The sequence below is a fragment of the Heliconius melpomene genome, chromosome 19 (genome assembly GCF_056956725.1).
Source record: "Heliconius melpomene rosina isolate 202511_hmr_F chromosome 19, ASM5695672v1, whole genome shotgun sequence".
Lineage (NCBI taxonomy): Eukaryota > Metazoa > Arthropoda > Insecta > Lepidoptera > Nymphalidae > Heliconius > Heliconius melpomene.
The window spans coordinates 7,242,710-7,269,330 of record NC_140407.1 but is presented as its reverse complement, the minus strand read 5'-3'; the positions used below and the strand labels follow the sequence as shown (position 1 = coordinate 7,269,330).

The following is a 26,621-nucleotide window of genomic DNA, read 5'->3' as shown; positions in this document are numbered from 1 at the left end:
TATTGCCTAATTGCATTTACAAAGGATTCCAAAGGACGAGTGCGTGAGTGAGATGTCGCTATATGTGATACTAACGATTTAAAGATGAGATTAAAAGTATAGATGTTATTAAAAACGAACAGACGAAAACGCTCTTTAAAGATATTAGTATTTTATACCTTAGCTCAATTAAGATATTGACAGCCAAGCTAGCTGCCAGTGTCAAGTGCAGTCAAGTGTCATGTATGTTTGATAACAAAGTAGTCCATAAATTATATTTTTTGTTATTTAAATAGAAAACAATAAATAGACATCATTTTGTGATAACAATGAGTTATAAAGATCGATGTAGAACATGCTTGAGTAGCGGCAAAGAAATGCGTCACGTCCAATCAGCTATATCGATTGCTGGAGACAGCGTCCGCTTATCGGATATATTGCAAAAATTTTATAATTACACTGTAATAATATTAATTAAATTGTAATATTTTGTCTTGTTTACGTATATATGAAATCTTACTTGGCCTTTTCTTTCAGATACCCCCAGATGATTTTCTACCTGATAAAATTTGTATAAACTGTGTTCATCAGTTAACAATATCATACTCATTTAAAACACTAATTGAAGGTAGCGCGAAAACTTTAGCTGAAAGCATTAATTTGATGAATTCAACTAGTGATAACGATACCACTTTCGAATCTGACGATCTTAAGCCTATAAAAGTATTACAAAAGAAACTAAGGAAAAACATAGTAAAAGTGCCAGCAGAACCTAAATTAGTAGACTATAAATTATTATTTTGTGTAGAATGTAAGGCAGAATTCCACTCAGTAAAACCTCTTTATGACCACTGTATTACCAATCACACTGTGAAGTCAGCTGTAGGTCGAGATTGTGATTACTGTAATGAAAAATTTGATGACTTTCGTTCGCTAGTATTACATAGAAGATTACATATAAAACCATTTATTTGTGAAAATTGTTGGGAAGGTTTTTATAATTCAGACGAGTTAAAACATCATTCATGTCAGCCTAAATCAAAAAATAAAGATAGGTATAAGTATGAAAAAAGGATGAGACAATGCGATCAATGTGGCAAGTCTTATCCTCCTGGATATATAAGGATACACATGTTAACACACAGTAATGTTCTAGCCTACAGTTGTAAATTTTGCCCTAAAAAGTTTAAAGTGCCCGGGAGCCTACATTCACATGTGCTCTGGAATCATAAAAGGACTAGAAATCATAAATGTGAAGTTTGCAATGCAACATTCATATCATCCAGTTCTCGTAGTTCCCATATTAGGAAACATCATCTGAAAGAGAAGAAATATAGCTGTGATAGTTGCGAAAAGCGATTTTTCTCAAAATCTGAATTGCAAAGGCATACTTTAACTCATACTGGTGTCAAAAACTTTCACTGCCACTTGTGTGATAAGTCTTACCAAACCAAACATGGCTTGAATGTGCATTTGAAGTCACATTCTAGTGTCAATATGAATGTTTTAAATTTATAATGTATGTGATAGTTTGTAAGTGTATATTTATTATAAAAAATAAAATGTTTTAAAAAAATTTTTGGTGTTTAGAATTCAGGCAGAAAGCCCAGTACGAGGTGCAGGTTAGGCTCGCATTGCGTATCCTGCTATCAATAAGGAACAGAGTGAAGATAAAATTCAAAATAAATAAATAAAATTCAAAATATTTAAAAATTTTATTTAACAGAAGAATAATTACAATGTGAGTAAATGAAAACAACTTTAGAAATATTATACGAAACTGTATACCACCTTAGATTCAAAGTGCCGTAATTTAAAATTATCTAAAATTCTGGTTTAGCTAAAACTGTCATAATGATTTTTAATTATTTATTTAAGTATTATAAGAAATAACACTTGGAAAAAATGTTAACCGTGGTTAGAATTTGGAAACCGTCAAATCGCAGGACCAAATCGTGTTATGTTTAAATTTTTATACATCTCATATCTGACCATAAAAAGTTTAGGATAACATTCAATAATAATTTCTCACTAAAAACAAATAATCAATTTATGTACCCTTCATAATGAAGGAGCTAAGGATAATCTTGTGTAATATATTTTAAACAATTCAAATTACATAGCTTTTAGCTAAAAGAATATACATAAGTACACCGGCACCGATACATACCTAAGTATCGGTGGCATGATGGCATGGCACTATAAAGACGAATTTTATTCAAATTATTTTTTTTAAATGCTCAGACATGTTGTTTTCAATATATACACTGGCAGATTTAATAATAGAGTCACATATCATATGTTGAGTGACGGAACTAAACGCCGCGCTTGTATTACCGGGGCGGAAATATCATAATATATAATTCGTCGAGTGTACATCAAACACTGCGCCACGATGGCTTCTTATTGTCTAGTATACTTAAAAAAATTAATATATGGACAGGTAAGTATATTTAATCATTAAATTGTGACAAAGCCTAACAAATGAAAGAAGAAACATTTAATAAAATAACATATTAGAAAAAAATTATGTCTTAATAGAAGTTGTACAAAACTTTTAAAAACAAAAAAAATATATGCAACAAAAATAGCAAATTGAAATTCCTTATTTAAAATTCCCTATAAATTTACAATTTAAATGAAATTAATGATGTATGAATTGACAAGTGGGTTATAATTATATTTTTTATATACAGAAGCAATGACCTAACGTTATAAAGCCATAAACTCGTCAGATAAATAATATTATTAGCTTGATATTTAAAAACAACTGTGCTTTATAAAAATATAAAATATCACTTCATCCAGTCTATGCTATGTTCGAATAGGAAAGACGTTGACAATATTTAAAAATCTTTTTTTTTTCTTCTGCTTTATATAATCGTGAAAAATTATGTTGCTTGTGAAAATAACATTTATAGTTCAAATATATTTAATAAAATAGGAATAGAGCTGTATAAGTAATTTAAATAACCAAACAATGTTATATTCTAAATGCAGGAGGCAACTCTAAGTCTGACCAGATACAGTGCTATATCAAAACAGTTAATATGATATAATATAGCCTTAGCCAGTAGCTCCTGAGATCAGTGCGTTGAACCAAACAAATTCTCCTTTAAAGCTTTATTATAGTAATAAATATAATGTAACTCTAATTAAACTTTTTAAACTTTAAAAATCTTATCAATTGGACAAATAGTTCTATACCAGTAAATGACGTCATAACTTACTATCGCTATTACATTACTATTTGCTAGAAAAAACAAATTTATTTTGGTTTATAAAATATATATTTGATATATTTTAAAATAATAAGATTTTCAAATTGTGTCAACGTCACTTACGCTAGAAGGGCCCAAATAGTTTTCGTCACTACGGATATTTGTATACCGTTATATTCTAGTGTAACCTGTAATAAAAAATAATTATTTAGTGGAAAAATAAAAGAAAATAATTGGTTTTGTTAACTTTACGCTGTATCTCGCATATAGCAGAGTAGGGAAAGAAAACTTTGTGCTAAAATACTCCGTCGTGCCAGTTTTCGAGATATTGCGCGTTGAGTTGCGAGATTCAACGTCTCCTTACCGGAGCGAGGAAATGAAAGCAATAGATTTCTCTGAAAGAGGAATCCAACGCACAAGAGTGGCCTTGAAAATAATTGTTACAAAATAACTAAAATAAAATTTGTGAAAATAATGGAACAAATTTAATATGCTTGAGTGGAACTCAACACTGCGCTTTTAAACATGCATTGATGAATAAAAATAGCAACTCAAATAGGAGTCGAACTCTCAAGCACCGTGTAAAGAGTAATAATAATATCAGGACATAAAATGTTAATTGTTACATATAGAGTAACTGAGGAAAGTCACGTAGAAGTACGTATTCTCACACATCTTTTAACTACTTTAGATCAAGCAGAAAAACATTTTTTTTTTGCGAAAAAGTTACAAAAAATGTAACAACCCTGAAACAACTGTTTACTTACTTAATCAGTGCAACCTTTTTTTTGCATTTTTACAGAGCAGGCAGAAGGAAGCTAGTGTTAGACACTCCATTCCCCATAAAAAACAAAGTGATAATGTTATTATTGCGAAAAGGAGTGCAATATTTACATAATATTAAAAAAGCTTTTTTCTTTTATATTACGTGGTTAATTATTAATAACGCGGTTTTCACCATTAGATAGAATAATTTAGGAGGTAGATCCATATGTACAAACATGCATAATAATTTACTAGGGTAAAATCTTAAAAATATGGAATATATAAGTAAACTAAACCAAAAAACAGTGTAAATCTAATATCCAACTAAATTTACTTCAAACACTATTTAATCTGAAACATTCTAACTAAGGTAAACCAACAAAAACGTGCCTCAGAAGTTCATATCTAAGCCTATTTGATACATAACTTCTTCCATCGAGTCTGTCATTGTATTACCATTCACTTGCATCTGGGTCTGGCTTTTACTGTTCTCGGCCTGGCTTTGGCCTGGTTTTGGCCTGATCTCAGCTGGGTCTTGTTCTGTGTCTAGGTCTGGGTCTAGGTCTGGCCTGGTCTGGACTGTGGGAATGCCTAGTATTATCCTTATTTGATCTGTTAAATGTGGTGTTGATATGATTTGGTGATATATTCCTTCTGCTGTGCTTAATATTGTGTCAACTTGTAGACACATAGATAGATCATTTACATGCTAGAATTACAAAAAAATATTAGTTGTTTTTTTCTTCTAAATATTAATAAAGTAGTTTAATATACATCTAAGAGGATATATACTTCTAATATTTCTGGAATGGAAAACATTAAGAAAAACTTTAAGTAAAAACTAGTCTCAACTTTGCTCCGGTTGAAAACCATTTTTTAATATTTGTCTGAAGTAGTTTGCTAACAACAATAGTTTATAATTGTTATTAGTTCAAAACATTGAAATTATTATGTTTTCAAATATGATTCTAAGATAGTAACATTCCACACTGAGTCTTTTAATAGTATTTCTTTATTTAAAAAAAATACAATTACCTTCAATATCTCTGTAAATCCGTAATCTTTGCTGATAACAACATCTTTTTCCGCATCGAGTATGGCAACACATATTAATAGATGGAAATTAGCACACGGCAATCCCGTCCACAGTACTTCCCATAATCTGAAAAGATTTGTTTTATTAATTTTCATGTTGTCTTCCACATAAAGCATGGTCCAAATGGGACTTGTATCTCAAATGTTTCGTAAACCAACGCCGCGCCTAGTCTTATGTATATTTTTTTAAAATTCACGCTATATGTTGTATGTGCACGCTGTGCACATAGCAGTGTAAGCAGGAAACTAGCTATGGACTTGCTAAGAGGTACTTGTAAAGCTTTGTTGAGTGGTGGAACTCACCACCGCGCTTTGCCTCGTTACGAGAGCGAGGAAATAATAAATATTGTGAGTATATCATCCCCCTGTTTACAGTTGCACGCTTGTGCCCCTCCACCATAACGGCCCCAATCTTATATCGAAGCACACAAATTTGGCTCAAAATTTGATGAAAAATTTTTAACCATAAATTTGGCCTCAAATGAAAAAGACACTAACCTCATAATATCCCGATGAGAAAATTCCCGTTTAAACCAAACCAATAACCACCGGAAGCAAAAGTACATATTCCCAGAGTCCTTAGAGGCTAAATGCTTGGCCAGTTCGGGACTTGCAAAGTTAAGAAGTAGTTGCAGATTCAATAATTGTTGTTTCATGCCTGCTTGGTCCATATCGAAGTTTGATGCCTAAAATTATATTAATAAATATAACTTTTTTTTCAGCTTCATGATGTATTTTGCACATAGCAGGGTAGACGGGGGGAACCCGGGAGTCTTGTTTTAAGACAGTTCTGTCCCCTTTATCCGCCGAAATCTCAAGGCATTGCGTTTTATTTGCGGAGTTCAACGCCGGACTTTACTTCGTTACCAGAGCAAGGTAAAAAAATATATTATTTCCATTGTAAATAAAATGCAATTTAGTATAAATATGGCTTTAGCTTTGGACTGATGAATGCCAATATAGCTCAAATAAAGAAAAGGGTCTACACTCACAATTTTCTCCATAAAACCCACGAAACACCAAAAACTGTCCACCTCATTGCCCAACAGGAGCAACAATGGGGCCAATATATCACTCATTCCTTGGACATAGCCCAAATCAAAATTATACATCACATATGTCATCAAAATATCCTGAAGCACTACTAAATTAGGATTATTATCTCCTGCAAAAAATGGATGATTTCTGTCCGTCCTATTCACATCCTTTTCTACTAAACTCTTCCTGTCTCTGTATTCAGAAAACCTTGACTCTTGACCCTCTGTCATTGAGCGCCATTGTAGTTTCATTGAGAAATATTCTTCGGTTTTTTTCTTTTGTAGATTTTTTATATTGTTGTGTGTCATTGTCCAAGGGTGATAGTCTAATAAGTATTTCCATACTGAGTGGCGTATTGAATGCGCTACACCCTGTAGATCAAATTATTTATTTTATAACAATTATTAATTAACTTTGAAGTGTTTCTCTATCACCCGCCAACCTCACAAAATATAAATAAAAGGAAAAAAAATCTCTTTTGATAATATTGATTTTTTGAATATATACATATAAGGGTTATATATTAAGTATTTATTTACCAAATTTTAAATTATTTTTTTAACCTTCACATTTAGGGAAGGCACAGGGTAGTATTAAGACATTCCGCTCCATAGTTTCCGTCAAATTTTCGAGGCATTGCGTGGTGGAACTCAACGCTGCGCTTTGCCTTGCTGCCAGAGCGAGGTAATAAGAAATATTAAATACTTCTTTCGACCGAGTGGCAATAGAACCTACAATCTTCGCGTTTACAGTCACACACTTACGCCACTGTGTTACGACGGCCTCAAATATGAGTTATGGAAAATTATTTCTAATTTCAATAAAACTCACGCCTCTAAATATGAGTTGTTTGACGCCGTCCACTTCTGTGACCCGACCTTCTGGATCTTGAAGACCTTCCCATTTCTCTGTCGATAACGGAGTTCCCCTGAAAACATTAAAAAATATTTGTTTTATTTTCTTCCAGAATCCTTTTTAAATTAAAACAATTACTTTTAGCATTATTAAAAAAAAATTACAAAACATCACTCAAATGTTGCAGTATAGTAATTGGAACGATTCTAAATTACAAATAAAAGATTTTAAAATATTGTCTATCCGTTTGTTTGTTCGAACTAATTGCTGGAACAGATGAACCAAATTTTATGGGACTTTTACTGAAGATAGAGGATATTGTGGAGCAACATATAAGCTTTATACGCGCAATTCCCGCATGATCGGGATTTGCGCGGATAATTCCCTAATAAGGGGTGAAGCCGCGGGCCAACGAATCGAAACGAAAATTTTTTAGATAAAAATTATAATAAAAACGATTTTTCACTCAGACATTTATGAAATTTTGGCGCAGTGACGGCGCATAGCGTGTAACTGTGCACACGTCGCCTTTTGATTCGATTGCCAATCGGGAAAACGAATTATTTAATATTTTTATTTTCTCACTCTCGTAACAATACAAAGCGCGGCGTTGAGTTTCGCCACTCAACACTCAAAATCCTAAAAATGCGACAGTAAATGGAGAACAAGATGTCCTTACACTAGTCTATCGAACATACAGGACAACATAAACGAAAATATAATAAAATCTAAAATATAACTCACCGAGGTATACAAGGCCGAGGTGGTAAAGTCGGTTTCACATTAATGACTTCATATTCATCACTCCTTGTAACTGAAGTACCATCTTCTAAAGCACTCATGCTTTTTGTTAGGAGATCTGCTACTTCTTCAGAAACGTCCCTTTTACCGTTCATACCCTCGTTGCCATAGTACACTGGAAATTTAAAATAAAAATGATTTATTGTGGGTTTTTTATTGTATTCAATGTGGGCACGAATTCTGTATCTTTTTCTTTCAAATATACTTGTTCTTTTAATATTGATGTTACTTAAGAATAGAACTATATGGACTACATTTCTATATCATTTCTATTCATAATCCTTAAAAAAAAATCAGGTTTTATTTTATTATCATGTATCACTTTGAAAAGAAAATTATATGTTTTACGAATGATGTATTAATAAGCAATAAATTAAAATCATAAAAAAACTTAACAGCAATAAAAAAAAGGAAGAAAACCTTACCAATATCAGTGAGCTTAGAAAACGCCTCCATAGTCGTTTCGTAGGGCCTCTGCCTCAAATTCGAAACTAAATTCCATACGACGTCCGTTGTGTTTTCAGTAAAAATATCCAATTCAGCGAAAGATCGATTCAAAACTTGCGATTCATCGTTTGGTTCCACTACCACATAAGTATTCCTATCATGCCTGGTTTTAGCAGTTTTCAAGTGGTTTTTTAGATAAGCCACAAAAATTTCGGCATTCCCATGTTGGAAGTAAAAGGTGTTTTGCCAAACACCTTGTTTAGTTGTGAATTGCATTTGCTGGTTGTTTCTCGATATCTTGAAGGTTTTAAGCTCTTCGAGCGGTATTTTTATTATACGGGCCCTAGCTGCAGCGTAGTCGGACGTCATGTTGCCGCTCAGTGTTCTTTGACGACGTCCTGCGAAGCAATGGACCATAAATCTTTGTATAAAGGGAAGAAAATATTTTTAAAAGAAAGTATTAAAAAAATAACTTAGCGGGATTTGAACCCGCACCTCTTTTAAATCGTCCACACATTTCAACCACTAAGCTATATGTTCTTATCAAGTCGAAAGTCTTATACGCTTCTTACAATTTATTAATGTTGTTAGTATCTTTGCAGGCGCCGTTGTGGAGCAGCACCAGAATGTGACTGTAAACACGTCAAGTTTTGGGTTCGATTCTCTATCGAGGAAATGAAATATTTAACACACTAAAGAATAGGATAATTTTTACTGCTACTTTTACCAGTATTTCAAAATTAACATTAAAATGTATGTTAAGGCTTAACAAAATTTTAACGTTATTATTGCATTATTATAATGTTAAGTTACCAAGTAGCGATACCAAATAGTAACGATACTCATGAATGGGATTACCGGTAATTAACATTACTTTTTAAAGTGAATTGGTAACGTTAACAACGTTTCTACCATCTGCCTACCCTACTATATATATATATATATATATATCTATCCACACCGATTTCGACGATGGGGACTTCTTGCATGTCTCACTTTATTTTACTTTTTTTTTTTTTGGTGGGCTCTTATGTGACTCACTAAGCCGAATTTCGTTTTGAAAATCCGCTTACAGGATGCACAGTACAGTTGGCCAGCATCGTTATATGCATGGTACAGCAAGAAGCTATTATGTCATTCTTACCTATTGTGTTGACCACTGCCCATTCTTGGTCTTGAGTATCAGAATCAATAGTAATAAGGTCATTCGGTCTCCACTCTATACATTTAGTACTGTCTGGATTTTGTACTATGCATAACATTCCAATGGAGTTTAGGTCACTGATAGAGCGGCCAATACATGCTTTGAGAAGAACTCCATCTTGAGTGAATAGGTCCTGGAAAATGTTTTAATAAATAATATTGCATCAATATATTGGATATAGTGATACAATGGGGATAAATTATAAATTAATTGTTTCCATTAGTCCACCACAGTTTCCCTAGTCATCATGTAAAATGTCTCAAAAATTGTTCATTGTTTGGGGAACAAATTGGTTCATCAGGTGGTTTCTGCCTACCCATAATGGGTAAGATTGTGTAGATGTTCTGTAAAATTTTAAAACTTTAAAGCAGATTTTAAATTGGTATTTTATTAAAAAACATTAGTGTAAAATTATTTATATACAAACTTAAAGGTAATCAATATTTACGGCTAAAATATGGATTGCATCATTTTAACTTATAATTAAAATGATTCAAATAATTTAAAAACTACGTTTCTTTTTTCATAACCATATATGTATACAATATATGTCAATCATCAAATCTATAAAAAGGATTTATCTAATCTCATTGCAAAACATAGTGAAATTTTCTATAACCAGGTTGTACCTAAAGGGACTATTTTAAAATTGAAAAAATAAATCACTTAGTGCAAACTACGAAAACTAACATAAGTAAATAAATTAGCATATTTTACAACTGCGGCGTTATATTCTTTGTATTATTAGTTATTAAACGGTTTTTTATTCTAATAAAGATATGTGCATTGTCTTTGCACTGTTATTAATATGTAACATTATGACGCAATTATGAACTACCGTGCGAAATCAACACCGAGGGACGGTAAATTTACTTCATACACGGACTAAATTGAAGGTCACGTGTTAGATGCAAAAAAGCAAAACAAGGATAAAAAGTGAAACCAAAATACACTTGCGAACTCACTTTGCACTGTTCAGGTATATCATCCATTGAGCTGCTCGACATTGTAAAAACTTTTATGTGCGACGTGGATTAATAATAAAAGCTGCTATATTAAAAATAATTGCATTTAAACCATTTTATTAACGCAATTTTGCGTATTGTAAACAACAAACACTTGACGAGTTAGAGCTACCAACAAGAAAAACAATAATGACAAATGACATAACGTTTGAGTTTGACATTTAACAAAAAAGGGAAATCTATTAAAGATTAATAAATAGCATACAAAATACAATTCATTTCCTCGCTCTGGTAATAAGGCAAAGTGCCGCGTTATGTTCCGAAACTCAACACGCATTGCCTAAAGAATTTGGTGGAAAGTGGGGAACAGAAGTATCGTAATGAGAACGGGATGTCTTATCATTAGGTCTCCAGGTTCCCTCTACCATAAAAATCATAGATCTTATTAGTTGAAAAGAATTTAATATCGGGACCTCTTATAAGAACGAGCAAATGTTATAAAACCATCCCACTGAGTGGATTCAATATTCACAGCTACAGCGGTTATAGTCAGATACTGTCCCACTGCGCCATCATGGGTTCAATCTCAAATAAAATAAACTTTTAATTGTATGAAATAAGATTTTTTATTGGAAATTTTGTAACTAACTTACTAGATTGTGATTGTTATTGTTATTTAAGGTATTGATACATTTTATTCTGAACCTTGAAGTATTATCTTATTTATTGGGCTTGCATAATACTTACAATAAAATAAACTTTTATCTTTTGTCTTAGAAATCTAAGCAAGACCTAAATCATAAACCTATGTATTATTTATGAAAATAAGAAAATTTTGTGGCATTGTTTTTATTAGATTAAATATTAATGAATATATAATGTCACTAATAGTATGGTATAAATTATAATTAATAAGATTGACTGTAATATAATTATTATTCACTTTTATTAAAATAGACAAAAATAATATACACTTGTACTAAATACCATAGACATTTGTTTTAGTTTTATTTCTCAGTGACACTTCATGTTGTCAAATTGTCAATGTTGTTTGACTACTTTGTAAAAGGTGCTGCTATTTTTGCAATATTATTGCATTATATTGAAAAATGTACCACTAATTAATATTTCAGATAGATCCTTACTAATAATATCGATTTTCACATTTTATACATTCGTTAAAAGGTATCCATAAATAACCATCATGACTAATCTGGACGTGAGTATTATTTTACTTTTCATTTCTGTGTTTTGTATTATTTCCACTTCACGATAAATATATTTTGTCTTTAAAAAAAATAACAATTAATAATGTTAATAGCTAAACAGAATTTATGCAACAAACTGTACGAACTGTTGTTCTATCACCTTAGTATGATATTTAGTCAGCTTTCACCCCTTTTAATGTAATTTTATATTTTGTTATCCGAGGCGTTAATTTAGTAAACATAAAACACAATCTGTTTTATACTAAATTATTAGAATATACACCAAAAGGTAAATAATATTATTGTAAATTTATAATTTTGAAGAAAACACTGTATTTAAAAAAATCATAAAATTTCAGGTTAGCAATAGCAGCACCGATAGCAGCTCTGGATCTACTTCGGATTCCAGCAGTAGTGGAACCTCTTCTACCAGTTCAGGATCAGGTTCAAGCAGTTCTGACTCTGAATCCTCAACTTCTGATATTCCAGCAGTTGCACCACCTATACCTAAATCTCCTAAACCAACTGCTATAGAAGAAGAAAAAAAAAAAGAAGATCCAAAGCCACAAACTCCTAAATCCAAAATTTCATCATCAAGTGATGATGAGCCACCTAAACCAGCAACGCCCAAACCTATGCCTCCAAGACGAAGATCTACAAAGATAAAGAATGCAGCTTCAGTACTTGCTAAAGTTAAACCTTCGGCTCCAAGAATTACAACTGGAGCAAAATCAAAGGCTATATCAAAAACAATACCAAAATCGAAGCCAGATACAAATTCTTTGAAAAAGAAAAGTATTTTTTCACCTGACAACAGTTCTGAATCGGAATCAGAAAGCAATAAAAGCAAAACATCAAAATCTAGTCCAAAAGCATCACCCAGAAACAAAAAACTGTCTAGAAAATCCAGTGATGATAAAGATTCAATACCATCACCCATTATAGTGGAAAATGATGATTCGAATTCAAATTCTAAGGATTCAAAAGACTCAAAGGACTCAAAAGACTCTAAGGACTCAAAAGTATCAAAGGACTCAAAAGTATCAAAGGAGTCAAAGGACTCTAAGGACTCTAGGGACTCAAAATACTGTAAAAATTCTAAAGACAATGCTAAGAGACGAGCAAGTAGATCTAATGGACCTCCTTCTAAAAAAGCAGTTGAGGAAAAAAGTCCATCATCATGTTCTTCAAGTCAGTCCTCGATTGAATCAGTATCATCAGAAAGTGACAGTGAACCTAGCAAAAAGGAAGATTCTAAAATTGTTAATAGTAAACCTCCTTCGAATGCTAGTAGTAAAGTGAGTTTTAATTTTATTTTTTTATTACATCAAGCTATTTGCTGAAGAATTATGAGAACATTAAGACTCTGTTCTCATTCTGTCAAAATTTTCGAGACATTGCATGTAGAACTTGATTGGTATCAATTTCTTGGGGTCTAAGGCTTTGCCATATTACACACATAGCAAGGTAGGCAGAGGGTACCTGGGAACCTAGTTTTAAGACACTTGACTCTCTATTAATATACTATGTTCTTAAATTTTATGCTTTGTCATAAACAATATTCTATACTACTAATATATTATGTTCATAATTATTCCACAGCAAGAAATAACAGCAAGAAGTGGTGACTCGGGGGATTCCCCTACTGGTACAATGCCCAGGAAGCTGACCAGGTCACTATCAGCCCGGGTCACTAGAATGGCTACAGCAACCAAACTCAATCACACTGATACCGATTCAGAGGCAGAAGAAAAAAGGGAGGAACAGAGGTTAGATTAATTTAATTATAGTATATCTCTAGTAATAAATATACATGAAGAAAGTTTGAGAGTTTCTTTGTGTGAACACACTCTTATCTTACTTACTTTAAGAGTAGTTAAAATAAACTATTAAAAAAAATTAACCAGTAGGTTAATTTTTTTAAGTTGGACTATGAATAGTCATTCATCAGTCATCATGGAAGGTTATAGGCTGTATTATATAATTTGAACCATTTTAATGTAGCCTACTGTATTCAGCGAACAGAACTACTTCGAACAATTAGGATCTATTGTTATTTTTATTTGACTAAGAGGCTGAAGCCTATGGCTAAAAGTAAATAAAAAAATAATTACCTTTAATAAGCATTGTGTAGACTGAAAACAATGATTGTTGGTTTAATCCCTACTTGAAGGAATAATTAACATATTTCAATTATTTCTATTTCACTCAAGAAAGTGTGAAGCTACCAGCAATGAAGAAATATAATAGTACTAGAATATGAATCCATGATTTCTAAAATGTTTATTTGTCTATTTGTAGATGCCGAAGATATGTTTAGATCTATTCCACAGATCTGAATGAATTTTTCTTTGTTCCTACTAGATTTGGGCATCTAGGTAGTAGCAACAGTTTATTTTAGCAATTATTTTTCATTTATATTTTTTATAATTTTTTTTTGTTTAACTTTTATACCATAAATTTCAGTAAAGATGACAAGAGGCTCGCAAAAGCGAGGGCGGCCATTGCTCGATCCCCCGCCCTCCCTGTGACGCCCGTAGCGCCCTCTGAGAGACGGTGTCCAGTCAGAGATTGTGATTCCTCTGGACATTTGGGTGAGTTGTCACTCAAAAATTATGTATCCTATAATTATTGTATAATAAATTAGTTTATCGTTTAAATTTTTTTATTTTTTTATTTATCATAACACTACGGAACACTAACACTAGATTCCCCTGCCTACCCTGTTATATGCGGGTATCCCGCATATAACAGGGTAGGCAGGGGAATCTAGTGTTAACACACTCCATTTGCTACTTTCACCCTAATTTTGGAAATATTACTCCACCACTCAACAGGCGGAACTCAATACCGCGTGTAGTCTTCTTACTAGGGCGAGAAATATTAATAATTTATTTCCCCGAAACAGTCACAGAGCCAAAGAACACAACCGCGTTTACAATTAAACAACTAAATTTATGGATACAAAATTAATCAAATAGAAGTTAAATGCGCGCTTCTAAAAGTCGCTTCCCAAAGATTCACTTATATAAAAAAAAACTTTAGTATCTCTCTGAAATGTTTCCAAAGTTTAATAACAAAGGAAGATAACACCACTTTTTTCCTAAAAGATTACAATAAAAATACATACTACTCTTTTTCAGCCTTCAATCATAATAGATTCTCCGTTTGGGACTTATAAGTGGTAAATCTTTTTGATACTTCATGTTGACAGCTTGATGGGACTGAAGGCGCTTCCAAACCGTTTCCTCTTAATGTTCATAAAAGATTTTAGCAGTCTTCCTAAATGATTTTGGAGTACGAACGAAGAGGAAACGGAAGATAGTAGTGATACGGCTATCTTTCGTTTCTCCCTACAAACGCTGTAGGTGCTCGCGCAGACGTTCTTAAACACTACCTTTTCCAAAATGTCCCTTAAAGTCAATAAAAAATGCACTATAAACCGACATACTATTTTCGTTGTCTGTATTGTGTAGGTGGCAAGTCGTCCCGCCACTTCACGTTCACGGCGTGCCCCACGTACCATAACGTGACGGGCGCGTGGTGCGTAGCGGCGGCGGAGGAGCGGGCGGCGGCCGCCAACACGCGGCGGCGAGCGCTGGCCGCGCTGCAGCAGCGCCCGCGCGCCATGCCCACTATCGAGCAGAGGGCGTACCAGCTTAAAGTCAAGGTTAGTGGCGGGTTTTATATTTGTTTTCTGTACTATTATTGGTTGCGTTGTATCCTACATATAGCATAATTGAAGCCTGGCAGAAAACTCAATGTTAAGACACTCCGTTCCTCCAGCATAGCCCAAGTTTCGAGAATGTCCAGTTGCTGAATTCTATTGAGGGAATGATTAAATTAGTTTTTCCCCAGGATGCAAAATCGAACCCACAACCGTAGCTTACAGTCACACACTGTGAGCGACTGACTGATGACAGCATCGAGTTTTTTTTTTGTATTTCAGCTCAAATTAAAGTGAACGCCAGATTAACATGTCTAGATAAACAATTATCTTATACAGCTAGACGTGTATCATAAAATCAAGTACAGGATAATATATAATACAGGTAAATATGCAAATATATAAAAGAGAAATTATACATGGGAGTTATTCAATATATTAATATTATTAATATTGAATAATATATTAATATTGAATAACATATATAGGGTGGAACGCAATCGCAGATCAACGTTTGTCTATGGGCAGAAGACCTCAGTACCTATCCATTTCATTCCCATGTATGTTTTTTAAGATTTGCAATGGTTCGACAGATATTTGAGAATTTGTGATTCCACGATCGCGTCACACACTGTACATCGCGCGACGCGACGCGATCGCGTCACATACTTAGTACGTAATATTAGTGATTTTCCTCAAAATTTATCTTTTATTATAAAATAAATAGTACCAGTAATATTTTCCCCTTCATTTCCCACCAGGACATGAGATCAAAATGGAAAGGCAGCCAGGAACTACGTTCGATGCCATCAAACGAAGAGTTAGGAGAGGAAAGAGAGCCAGTTCTAGAAGGTTTTGCACCAGATTACGACCTGAGGCTGTTTCGAGATGCTCAGGCCTTGGCCGCCGTGAAAATTGAGGAGGAACTTGGCGATATATCTACGGATAAAGGAACTAGGTAAGTAAATCATTTGTTATAGCTTTGCGTGTTTTTCACGTTTCGTGGGAAACTAAGGGTTAGGGAACGGAGTGTTTATCTGGCTCTCAATTAGCTAATAATAAAATTGTAACTAAATTTATATAAAATAGCAATTTCCGATTTTGTTGCCAGCTCTTCTTAGCGGAGCTGTTTTCTAAACCGATGTTAATGATGTTTATTCATAAAGTCGATTTGAATATACAAAATGTTGAATTTTGACAATATAAGTGAAAGTTATATAAGGATATATTAACTTTGCCAACAGATACGTAGTGATGGGGAAATACATGATGGAGGTGTGGTACCAGTCTCCGTACCCGGGGTCGGCGGCGCGCGTACCTAGACTGTTCGTGTGCGAGTTCTGTCTTAACCACCAGCAATGCGCCGCGGGCGCCGCTCGGCACCGCGCCAAGTGCGTGTGGAGACACCCGCCCGGGGACGAGGTGAGTCACACTGATGGAAACATGCTTGGATTTATTACTTATTTTATAATTTAATATTATTAACTAAAATACTGTCAGTTATTAATACTAGGTAAAATTTGAAAGTGAATCCACCTGTCACTCACGACATTGAAACCCCAAAACTATCAAAATATTATGGTGTTGAGGACCCATATAGGTATATGGGTACCCGTATACACGTATATTAAAAAATAACCAAAATCAGAGACATCGACTTTTTTTACCTGTCCGTAAATGTGATTTTCTATCGACAGGTATATAGAAAAGACAATCTCTCGGTGTGGCAGGTGGACGGCCGCAAGCACAAGCACTATTGTCAGCAACTCTGTCTCCTCGCTAAGTTCTTCCTCGACCACAAGACTTTGTACTACGACGTGGAGCCTTTCCTGTTCTACGTGATGACTTGTGCCGATACTGAGGGATGCCATATTGTCGGGTATTTTAGTAAGGTGAGTGGTGGATATTTTTTGGGTTATAGTATATCGCGTAATTAAATTCTAGCAAGTAGGAATCGATTCAACAACCGTCGCGTTTGTAGTCAGATGCTGTCACAAGACCCCGATTACAATAAATCATCATCTTTTTTTTTTTTCGAACATGTGGATAATGCTGTTAGCCCTATTGGCTTTTACAGCGACACCGGTTGGGTAGGAAAGAGGGTACTCTGTCCCTGAAGAAATGCAAGCACTAAGTGGCTGCCTGTGAGGAAGTCGACGACTGTAAGGGCGCCCCCTGCGGGACTCGAACCTCGGCTTGCGGCCGTCGAGCGGACTGGGATTTCACCTATGCTAAGCAAACCAGCCGCGACATGAAGTCGCGACTGGGGACAAATCTAAGGGAGCTAACAATCCCTAATGAATCATCAGGCGTGAAATCTATATATATAAAATTGAAAGGTCACTCATCACAAAATCTCAGAAACTACCTGTGCTAGGAATCTGAAATTTTGCATAGGAGTTACTTACGGACGGACGTAGGTGCTCGGGAATTTGTAATATTCGACTTTTAAGGGGTTGTTTTTGGGGTTGAAAGTTTGTATGAAACTTTGTTACTCCAATTGCTAGGAGTCTCAAATTTTGCATGGACGGCACTTGTAGGACGTAGGTACTCATGGAGACAGAAATTAATAATAACGTAGTTCACGCAGGCGAAGCCGCGGGCGGGCCGCTAGTATTTAATATAAATCTTTGTACTACGATGTGGAGCTTGTCCTTTTTACATGACTTGTGCTTATACTGATGATCTCATATTATTAGGTGGTGGAAAATTGTTACAGTTACATTTTTCTACCAGATAAATTTTACTTGCTCTAAATAACTTAACGTATTTATTGCTTTCCTTAAACTTTTGACTTTATTTTTCTTTTAATTAAATACTCTTATAATTGTCACTATTCAAATGACTCTTTTTAAAACATAAATCAAAATACGCTTCATAAATGGGAATGCCTCCATGAAAAAATATCAAGTAACGGTTTTTCACCATTAGACTATTTTCAATTCATTGCTCAAAACTTTAGACATTTGTATGAATACATTTACTGTTTAAATTAAAATATTACCTATGTTATTTGTCCGAATTGCAGGATATATTACTGCAATTTTCATTATTTCAAAGAAAATTATAAACGTTTTAGTTCTCCACTTTCTGGCTTTTTGGACTTGTGCTAGCTTTTAATTATTCCGTCTCACTGACCCATGCGGCACGATACGGTCTAAGTATCCTAGTTAAGTAACCTCAGGCACAGTGGGCTACGTCGTGATTATTACCAATATAATATAACTTGAGCCTTGCTGGGTGAATAGACTAACCAATATTAAAAATATTTTTTAATTCAAACCAGCAGTTCCTGAGATTTGCTCATTCAACCAAACAATCTCTTCAGCTTTATAATATAGATTAAATGACCGAGCCTAACATAACATAGTAATCGAAAACGTGCACTCATTAAAGTTTTTCCTCGTTTATAAACATATACGCCGTACTACCATTCAGGCGCGTCAGCTGTGGGGTCGTTGGCCGGACACGCCCCGGGGGGTCGACAGGTACTAGGGGATGGGAGGGTTGGGGGTAGATATAGGGGGTGGGGGGTGACTTTTTGTTTTATTGTACGCCTAGACGCGCTTGTTTGATGTCTGATTTATACCTTGTTATGTATTGCCCTGCCCTGCCCTATTCTGCCATATGGGTATTGCGATGGTGTGAAATCATTTCAATCAGCGATTAGTTACAGTTTTATTATATGTATATGTAGATATAATTTAGGGTTTTTTATAACCTAATACGTAATGTTTTTAAATGAACGAAAAGTGGGGAACGATCTACATGTTTCATAAGGTTCTCTTCCTCTACCTAACAAAAGGGGGTAGGGGATCCCCGAAGATGAAAACACTTAATCAAATCTATATAATCACACTGAATTAACGTCCATAATAACACTCAAATTGCCTCAAATATACTAAAAAAAAAACTTAAAATCTTCACAAACTTCCCCCTATCTAAATTATACAGTCGTCTGGGGCCCGCGGCGCTTGCGGCACTGACCTACGCGAATAGGGTGCGTGTAACTCACGAGTGAATATGTTGATGTGTGATTTATTGCGAACATTTATGAGGTCGTCGTGATAGACTGATTCTAAATGTGACGGTTGTGGGTACGATTCCTACTCGGGGTAATTAATTATTTTCATTTCCTTGCTCCGGTAACAAGACATAGCGCGGCGTTGTGTTCCGCCACTCAAAACATAGTTTCTTGAAAATTTTGCGGAAAGTGGGGAACGGAACGGAAGGTAAGTGATATATAGCTTGAAGTTAATATGTCAGTCTAAACATGGTGGTTTTAGGTTTAAATTGTATTCGTGGTATTTTATTTATTTCATAAGTATATTTGTTTTCTCATCATTTAGCATTTTTAATTAGATTTACTTTTTTATTTTGGCAAGTGAAGTACTAAATTAAATATTATATATGTAAAAATTTCTTCATCAACTTTAAAACTGTTCTAAACATGCGTGAAATTAATAAAAAAGAAAATATATATGCAAATCGGCATTATCACACAAAATTACTATAATCACACAAAAATTACTTCAAATTACTAATAAATACGCAAAACATGTATAATAAACTCCCCCTAGTATCTTAATTATACACCACTACAGCCGTCTGGGGCTCGCGGCGACCGCGGCGTTCGCGGCACTGACCTACGCGAATGGGGGTGCGTGTAACTAACGACTGAATGTGAATATTGAGACATGATTTGTTGTGTATATTAGGCAAGTTTTGTGTTTTCTTTTGTTTTTTTTTATTTTGTGGGGTGGAGAGCATATAGTATTAGTCTTTTCTTTACTTTACTTTAGTCTAGCAGGAAAACAACGTGCCAACAAAAGTGCCTTAATGTAGGACGGAGTGTCCTAACACTAGGTTCCCAGGTTCCCTCTGCTTACTCTGCATAAGCGTACAGTCTATACAGTTTATCTCTATATAGGTTATACAGTCTCGCCTCTAGTCGAGACGATCGCTATAACTGACCTACGCGACGAAAATAAACAATCGATATGCGCGAACACGACACAGCATATTCGGGGGAGCTCGTTTATGTGTGTGTGATTAAATAAAACTTTTGTCTGTCTGTTAAGGTCTTTTGATTGTTTGGCAATGGTTACGGGTTCAATTAATTTGTATTTGTCATTTTTAAACATAGTAAGTTATGAATATGGGAAAATTAAAGCAAATTCAAATTATCACTTTATTAAATTTCATAAGTATTAATACTAAAAAAATATCGTTTTTGCTATAATATTTTGAGACAGGCAGAGTAGACACTAATACAATTTAAGTGTATCTAGTGTTAAGGCACTCCTTTGTTTGCTTTTCGTCCGAATTAGTATCCAGAGTGGCCAAAAGCAAATATTTCATTTCTTCGAGTGTAGATGTCATATTTATTAATAAATAAGTTTGTAAATATTAAAAAATATATTATAATTTGTTTCCGAAGTTAATCTTTTCATATAGATGGGATTGTACGATTTGTTCAATTTCAATTACACGCGTCGGTGCATAGATTTGAATCGCGTCTGCCGGTGAAAGGGGGTTGGTTCTTTATTAAGAATTTTATGTACATAGTGTATCGATATAATAGATTAATTAAAATATTTTTTTGAGGCGGCACTGTGTGTATATAAAAGCGACGGTTGTGGATTCTATTTCCACTCGGGTCAATGATTTTTTCATTATTCTTCGAAGTTTATTTTAATTGCCACGCTCTAGTAAGGAGACAGAGCGCGGCGTTGATTTCCACCACTTAATATGCATTGAAAATTGAGTGGAATATAGAGAAAGGAATATCTAAACACTAGGTCTCCTCTGCCTGTAATGCCTGTAATATGTAGGGAACGGACGTCGTGAAGCAGCATAATAAATAAATTAAAATATTTTTTTATCTTGAAGGTGGAAGCAAAAGAACCTTCTGTTAAAAAATCCGTTCTGTTTGTATACTTATGTATTGACAAAATCTTATGTTTACATCTAAAATATATGTATTTATAATCGTTTTCGGCCGGTGTTACATACGTATAAGAAATGTGAATAGAATTACATTTAATATTCTGTAAAAGTAACTAAAAATATAACAGAGTCAAACCAATTTTTAATATAGACGCGATGGTTGTGAATTTGAATCCCGTTCGGGAGAATGAATATATTTAAAAAGTTTACATTTCCCAGTCGTTGAGGTCCCGGTATTACGAAAAACAGAGTATATTAACACTAAATTTAATAAAAACACTGAAACCGGGTGAAATACTAGTTTAAATCTACATTAGAACCGGCAAGCGTCCGTGCAAGAGTGATAAAGTGCAGTTCAAACATTTCCCCCGTACGCGTGAAGGGCCGATATTAAAGAATGGAGAGAGCCTTTGAGCTATCAAAGTGAAACGTTTAGCGTATGCGTGGAATTTCATACTGTAATTATTATATGAGGTCGTCGTCGCCCAGTTCATAGGTCAGTCTGTTCATAGATTACGGGTTCGATTTCGAATTGGGGTCAAAATGTATCGATCTGTCTATAAGATATGATCTTTCTATATGTGGATTTAAAGTGAAGAACAAAAGAGATACTTCGCCATATAGACTCTAAGAAGTAGTGTCTATTTGGCGAACATTTGCATTAAAATTTTATAAATCTAACTGTGACTTTCAAAAGTTTGGTAAATTTTATATCCATATCTACATCAATTAAATTGTAAAGTTGAAGAGAGTTATTTTTTTTGTGTTTGATAGTCCATTTATTGATGTAAGCTATAGAATTTTAGCCTATAGGCAATATTACATAACAACATTTTGCACATGTAGTAAGTTCTATTTGGCCACGCAAGCAACACCGCAGGGTAAAGCTAGTAATAAATACTTGCAAAGAAATTATACAACAGAATCCTATCGTACTATTACACTTTCAATCAACTATTATATCAGAAGGAAAACAAAGCTTTAATATTCCCTATTAAAATCTAAATCTTAAATATACAAATATAAGGTTTAAATTATCTCGTTCAACATTTTTACGTTCATTTACGCTGCACCGCCGCGCCGTAGCGCCGTAGAACCCACGGCTGTAATGTGACAGATCGTAGGCACGCTACGCCGTAGTACGTTTCTTGGAACTACGACAGCTTATCGTAGCGATGTTTACGTTTATTTATTTGTGAATGCCGCGTTGAGTGTGGGTTTCGTTTTTGTATGGTTTTGGGTTCGAATTTTGTATTGGGCTAAGATTTATTGTTTTTTTTTTAATATACGATATATTGTATAAATTATCTTTATATCTTTATGTATAGATAAAGAATTATATTATATAAGTATATGTAAATTGACGTAAAAATAATGAAATTTGAAATATGTATATATATACATATGTATTTCATCATACGTAGTTAATTTGATTATTTAAAAATAGTTATCTTGGTTTATTAGATATGGTTCGGCTTGGTTTATAATGTTTGGCATTTATGTACGTATATGTTCGTATGTACACATAAAATATCAAGCGATATCCCGTGAAATTAGTGTTACGGTAATAAAATATCAAATAAGATGAGAGTCAGTATTTGGCATCGAGTCCAATACGTGGCTGGTAATAATATTTTATGTCTCTATTTAACGTTAGTAATATGCCAATATTTGTGTTGCTAACACATTTCTTTTATGAAGCTTAGAAAAAATAGGAGCTTCACGCGATTTTCCGTATAGTTTATAATTGTCCTTTAGATTTATGTGTAATAAATCCGTGGAAACTTAATTGACCGAGTGTTTCCCTAGATATAAGTAAATAAATAAATAGCAAGGATAGGCAAAGGCAGCTTAATATCAAGTCATTGTTTAAACAGGCTTATCTCAGGAACGAAATGAAAAAGTATTTCATCGTACACAAACTGAATGAAGTTGTAGGTAAAAAATAGTTTAAAATATTTAAAAAAAAACTGGCAAAGTGCATCCATACGAAAATTCGAGCAATTAATACATTCGCATTCGTCAGACAGTGCACAATCAATAATAACGTAGTATGATAAGTGTCTCGGGTAGTCAGTATATATAGAGCAGACGTCGAGACAGCGAAGGTCGTCGCCCCTACCGGCGTCCGGACGGTGATATAACCGGAAACTGTATTAGAATTTCCGGTTTAAATTTTTGATTTTTTTTTGTATTTTCTTTTTGTATGAGTTTTTAGTTTAGAAAATAATACTGTATAATAGAGAGGTATGAAACATGGGAATTAGAAAAATATGAAATTGACGAAATAGCAGATTTTTAGGGCGTAATTGAAAAGTAAACGAATGAATGTTCATTCACGAGTATCCCCCGTAGTTCTTGTTGTTCTTGATAATTTGTGGTAATATTGTCCTTTTCATATTGACATAACTTTTTAATTTTATAATCGTAAATGTTAAGGGTAGTTTGCTAAAATACAACAGTAAAAGCTGCATTTAAACCGGTTAAGCCGATTCTGAGATTAGCGTGATTCAAACGCACCGACAAACATACAAAAAAAACATTGTTTTGAATTCTATTACATAATAAATACTCCCAATAACAGATTTTCTCAAATATCTACTATGTGCATGACTTGCAGTTTTATTATATGTCATAGCAGTTCAACGCACTTTACTATATAAAATATACCATCTTATTATTTGAACTGCTTCTCAAAGCTCAAAGATTTTCAATTCTATAATTCTTTCATTCCAATATATTAAAAATAAATAAACGAATACCAAAAAAAATAATTTCCCTCTTCCTAAGCTCAGACAGGCATATTGAACGTTTGTACATATTCGTAAGTATATAACACGTAGCGTTGGATCTAGACGGCGGGTAGACGGGGCTGCCGAGCCGGTCGTCGAACCGCCACGGGGGCGCTTCCCGAATCTTTGACAACCCCTGACCTGTGCCCGCCTGTGTTTTACTTTGTGTGAATTGATTAATTATTACTATATATTCTTCTCTATTTTAAATATTTATATATTATTATTATTTGATAACGTGGTGTAGTGGGTACTTTTCTGAGACGCTAATTCTTAACTTTTTCTAAATTTTTTAACATTCTGAATACGAAATATAAATTGCTACACTATTGATTATTAATTTCCCAAAACAGTCTATTAAATTCTATCAGACAATTACTTATTACATTATTTCTTGATCGCGGAAAAACTAACGATTCGTCGAACTAGGGACATTTCTCAAATCTAAAGATTCGAAGTTAATTGATTTTCATACCTATTAATAGTGAATGCTGTGGAGTTGCGATTTCTTCGTAGGATATGCAGAGTCAGTTAATCTGACAGAATCCACAATGAAGAGACACACAAAATTAATAGCGAGGATATCACGGTGAGAATGAAGAAGACCGTGGTCAGGTGGATTAGGCATGTCGAGCGAAGGAGTGATGAAAGATTGGCATAAAAGATTTATGTTGATAAGAAAGACAAGGGGAGATCTTAGTTGACCTTCGAAAACACAATATCGATGATAGTGGAGGAGGGTCACGTAAAAGACACGAGGACCACCGAGGGTATGTATAAAGACATGATTGTGAGACAGAAGACGAGGCGAAACGCTACGGTCTCTGCATATCTCATGTAGAGACCGTAGCGTTTGGAGTTCCGTTCTCTTTTGCTACCCCGCTAGGAATAAGGCGTGAAGCTAAAAACACTTATTCTACGATATTATATATTAAATGGCGATAATGTATTATTTCTAAAAAAAAAACGAAAAACGCCTTAAACTGAAAAATAAATTGAATGAGAATTTACTTTCATGAGTCATCGTCTATAATCAAATTGTTCTAAATTGCACAATAAAACTGTATTACCCCATATATTAGAAACGTATCTTAATAATCACATTGCAAAGGGAAAAATCTAAATTTAAAGACCTACCATTACCAAATTATTAGTACCGGAGTCCCCTCAAAGGGCATTACGAGCGTTTCACATATAATATCTCACCCTCTCGCACCCCAGTGACAATTTACTGATGCAGGGCTGTCCAAGCTGGTACATTAGCGGGCCGATTCAAATTATAACAAAATTATGAGACTACAAGAAAAAAAAACATAGAAACTTGGAATTATTTCTTTATAAATTTATATATATTTGATCTTTGATTTTTTTATGTGTTACACGAAAAAAACAATTATTATAGTTTGTGTAGGAGAATTTTACGAGTATAATTGTACGTAGGTATGTAATATTATATAGAAGCCATACTGTGATAGTTAGACACTATCCGGTTTTGATGTCCTTGCTTTATTAAGACAATGTGCGGCGTTCAAATCCGCCACTCAACAATGTCTCAATTTCGTTCGCAAAACCAAAAACAGATTGCTTTAACTAGACAAAAAAATATCTTCTTAGATATGTAGACGTTAGATTTTGATTTTTTTACGGCCCGCTGTCTGGACATCCCTGTTCCGATGTAAACACGCTAGCAGACGTCTAGACGGCGCGGCTGTAACGCAATAAATTCTGTTCAGACTTCAGAGTCTTCATTATATTTGTCGTATACTTGCCGTTTGAGGTATCGCGAAGTGGCATCGGATGTTAGGATACTGAGATAAGAATTTTAGCCTTTTTTTCTTGAATTTGATGAAAAAATATTTTAAATTTACCTAATTTTAATAAGAAACAATGAAATGAATATGAAATTATAATTAACAAATAAAAGCAAGTGTTTTAAACATCTATAGATAATCATAATGGCCTAATACATATAACAACATTTCATAAGAGAGGAAAGTATTCATTTATGATTTCATAGATAATATTATTAACTTTAACATTTTTTTAGTAATATTAAAACTGTAATTAAAAACGAAACCAATAAAAAGATTTTAAAATATAAAATCTTATATAAGGTATGTTGTTTTTTTGAAATAATAAGGCAAGGGTAATAAGACAAGAAAAAAATAATTATCAGTAAATTTCATATAAAACCATGTGTTTATGCCACTTCAATCCACCCTAACCTAAGGAACCCCCAAGGGCCGCGGGCAGCGTACCGAAATTGGAAAGTTCTTTCCAGTTTTACATTCTTTAGTGGGGGGCGTCTAGACCTTGCGAAGGTGAACCGATACGCCTTTGTTTATTCATGTATTGATAAATGCCTATAAGTACGCATATATATTACTGAGTTATAAGCGTTCGTATATAGATAGAAATTTTCATTTATTTTAGTGATATAAATATTTATATAATCTGTATATTTTTTATTACATTTTTTTTTATTCTATAACAATTTTCCCTGTTTCAGTTCCGCCATTCATCATACAATGCCTACAAGTAGTTTGTCGCTTTTTCTAAATTTTAAGCTTCACGTTTTATCCTGCAAATCTCAGGGTAGGCAGCGAGAACTTATTGTTAAGACACTTCATCACCT

The 26,621-nt window shown here is 33.9% G+C and overlaps 3 protein-coding genes across 5 annotated transcripts in view; 2 read left to right on the top strand and 1 right to left on the bottom strand.

The window, feature by feature from the left end:
• Positions 1–162: 162 nt before the first annotated feature.
• On the top strand, positions 163–1,982 carry LOC146528567 (uncharacterized). The gene is made up of 2 exons (XM_085203821.1): positions 163–440; positions 517–1,982. Exons 1-2 carry the CDS (start codon positions 309–311, stop codon positions 1,495–1,497), a joined length of 1,113 nt encoding a protein of 370 aa, XP_085059947.1. The 5' UTR covers positions 163–308; the 3' UTR covers positions 1,498–1,982.
• Positions 1,676–10,567, bottom strand: Tbc1d15-17 (TBC1 domain family member 15/17). Of its 3 annotated transcripts, none has more exons than XM_085203819.1 (10): positions 10,371–10,567; positions 9,346–9,538; positions 8,180–8,599; positions 7,698–7,869; positions 6,930–7,026; positions 6,053–6,469; positions 5,559–5,746; positions 5,001–5,127; positions 4,356–4,674; positions 1,676–3,388 (listed from the first exon to the last, which is right to left on the bottom strand). In XM_085203819.1, exons 1-9 carry the CDS (start codon positions 10,410–10,412, stop codon positions 4,357–4,359), a joined length of 1,974 nt encoding a protein of 657 aa, XP_085059945.1. In that variant the 5' UTR covers positions 10,413–10,567; the 3' UTR covers positions 1,676–3,388; position 4,356. The 3 variants fall into 3 exon arrangements, with proteins under 3 accessions (XP_085059945.1, XP_085059943.1, XP_085059946.1); XM_085203817.1 differs by having other exon boundaries at positions 4,393–4,674; XM_085203820.1 differs by having other exon boundaries at positions 4,422–4,674.
• Positions 10,568–11,402: 835 nt separating this feature from the next.
• chm (lysine acetyltransferase chameau) overlaps positions 11,403–26,621 on the top strand; it is a 29,592-nt gene continuing 14,373 nt past the window's right edge. Inside the window, exons 1-8 of the mRNA XM_085203816.1 lie at positions 11,403–11,589; positions 11,938–12,876; positions 13,181–13,347; positions 14,045–14,172; positions 15,055–15,248; positions 16,007–16,203; positions 16,490–16,667; positions 16,943–17,137. Coding sequence (XP_085059942.1) covers positions 11,575–11,589; positions 11,938–12,876; positions 13,181–13,347; positions 14,045–14,172; positions 15,055–15,248; positions 16,007–16,203; positions 16,490–16,667; positions 16,943–17,137 — 2,013 coding nt within the window. The 5' untranslated portion in view covers positions 11,403–11,574. The remainder of the gene's footprint in view (positions 11,590–11,937; positions 12,877–13,180; positions 13,348–14,044; positions 14,173–15,054; positions 15,249–16,006; positions 16,204–16,489; positions 16,668–16,942; positions 17,138–26,621) is intronic.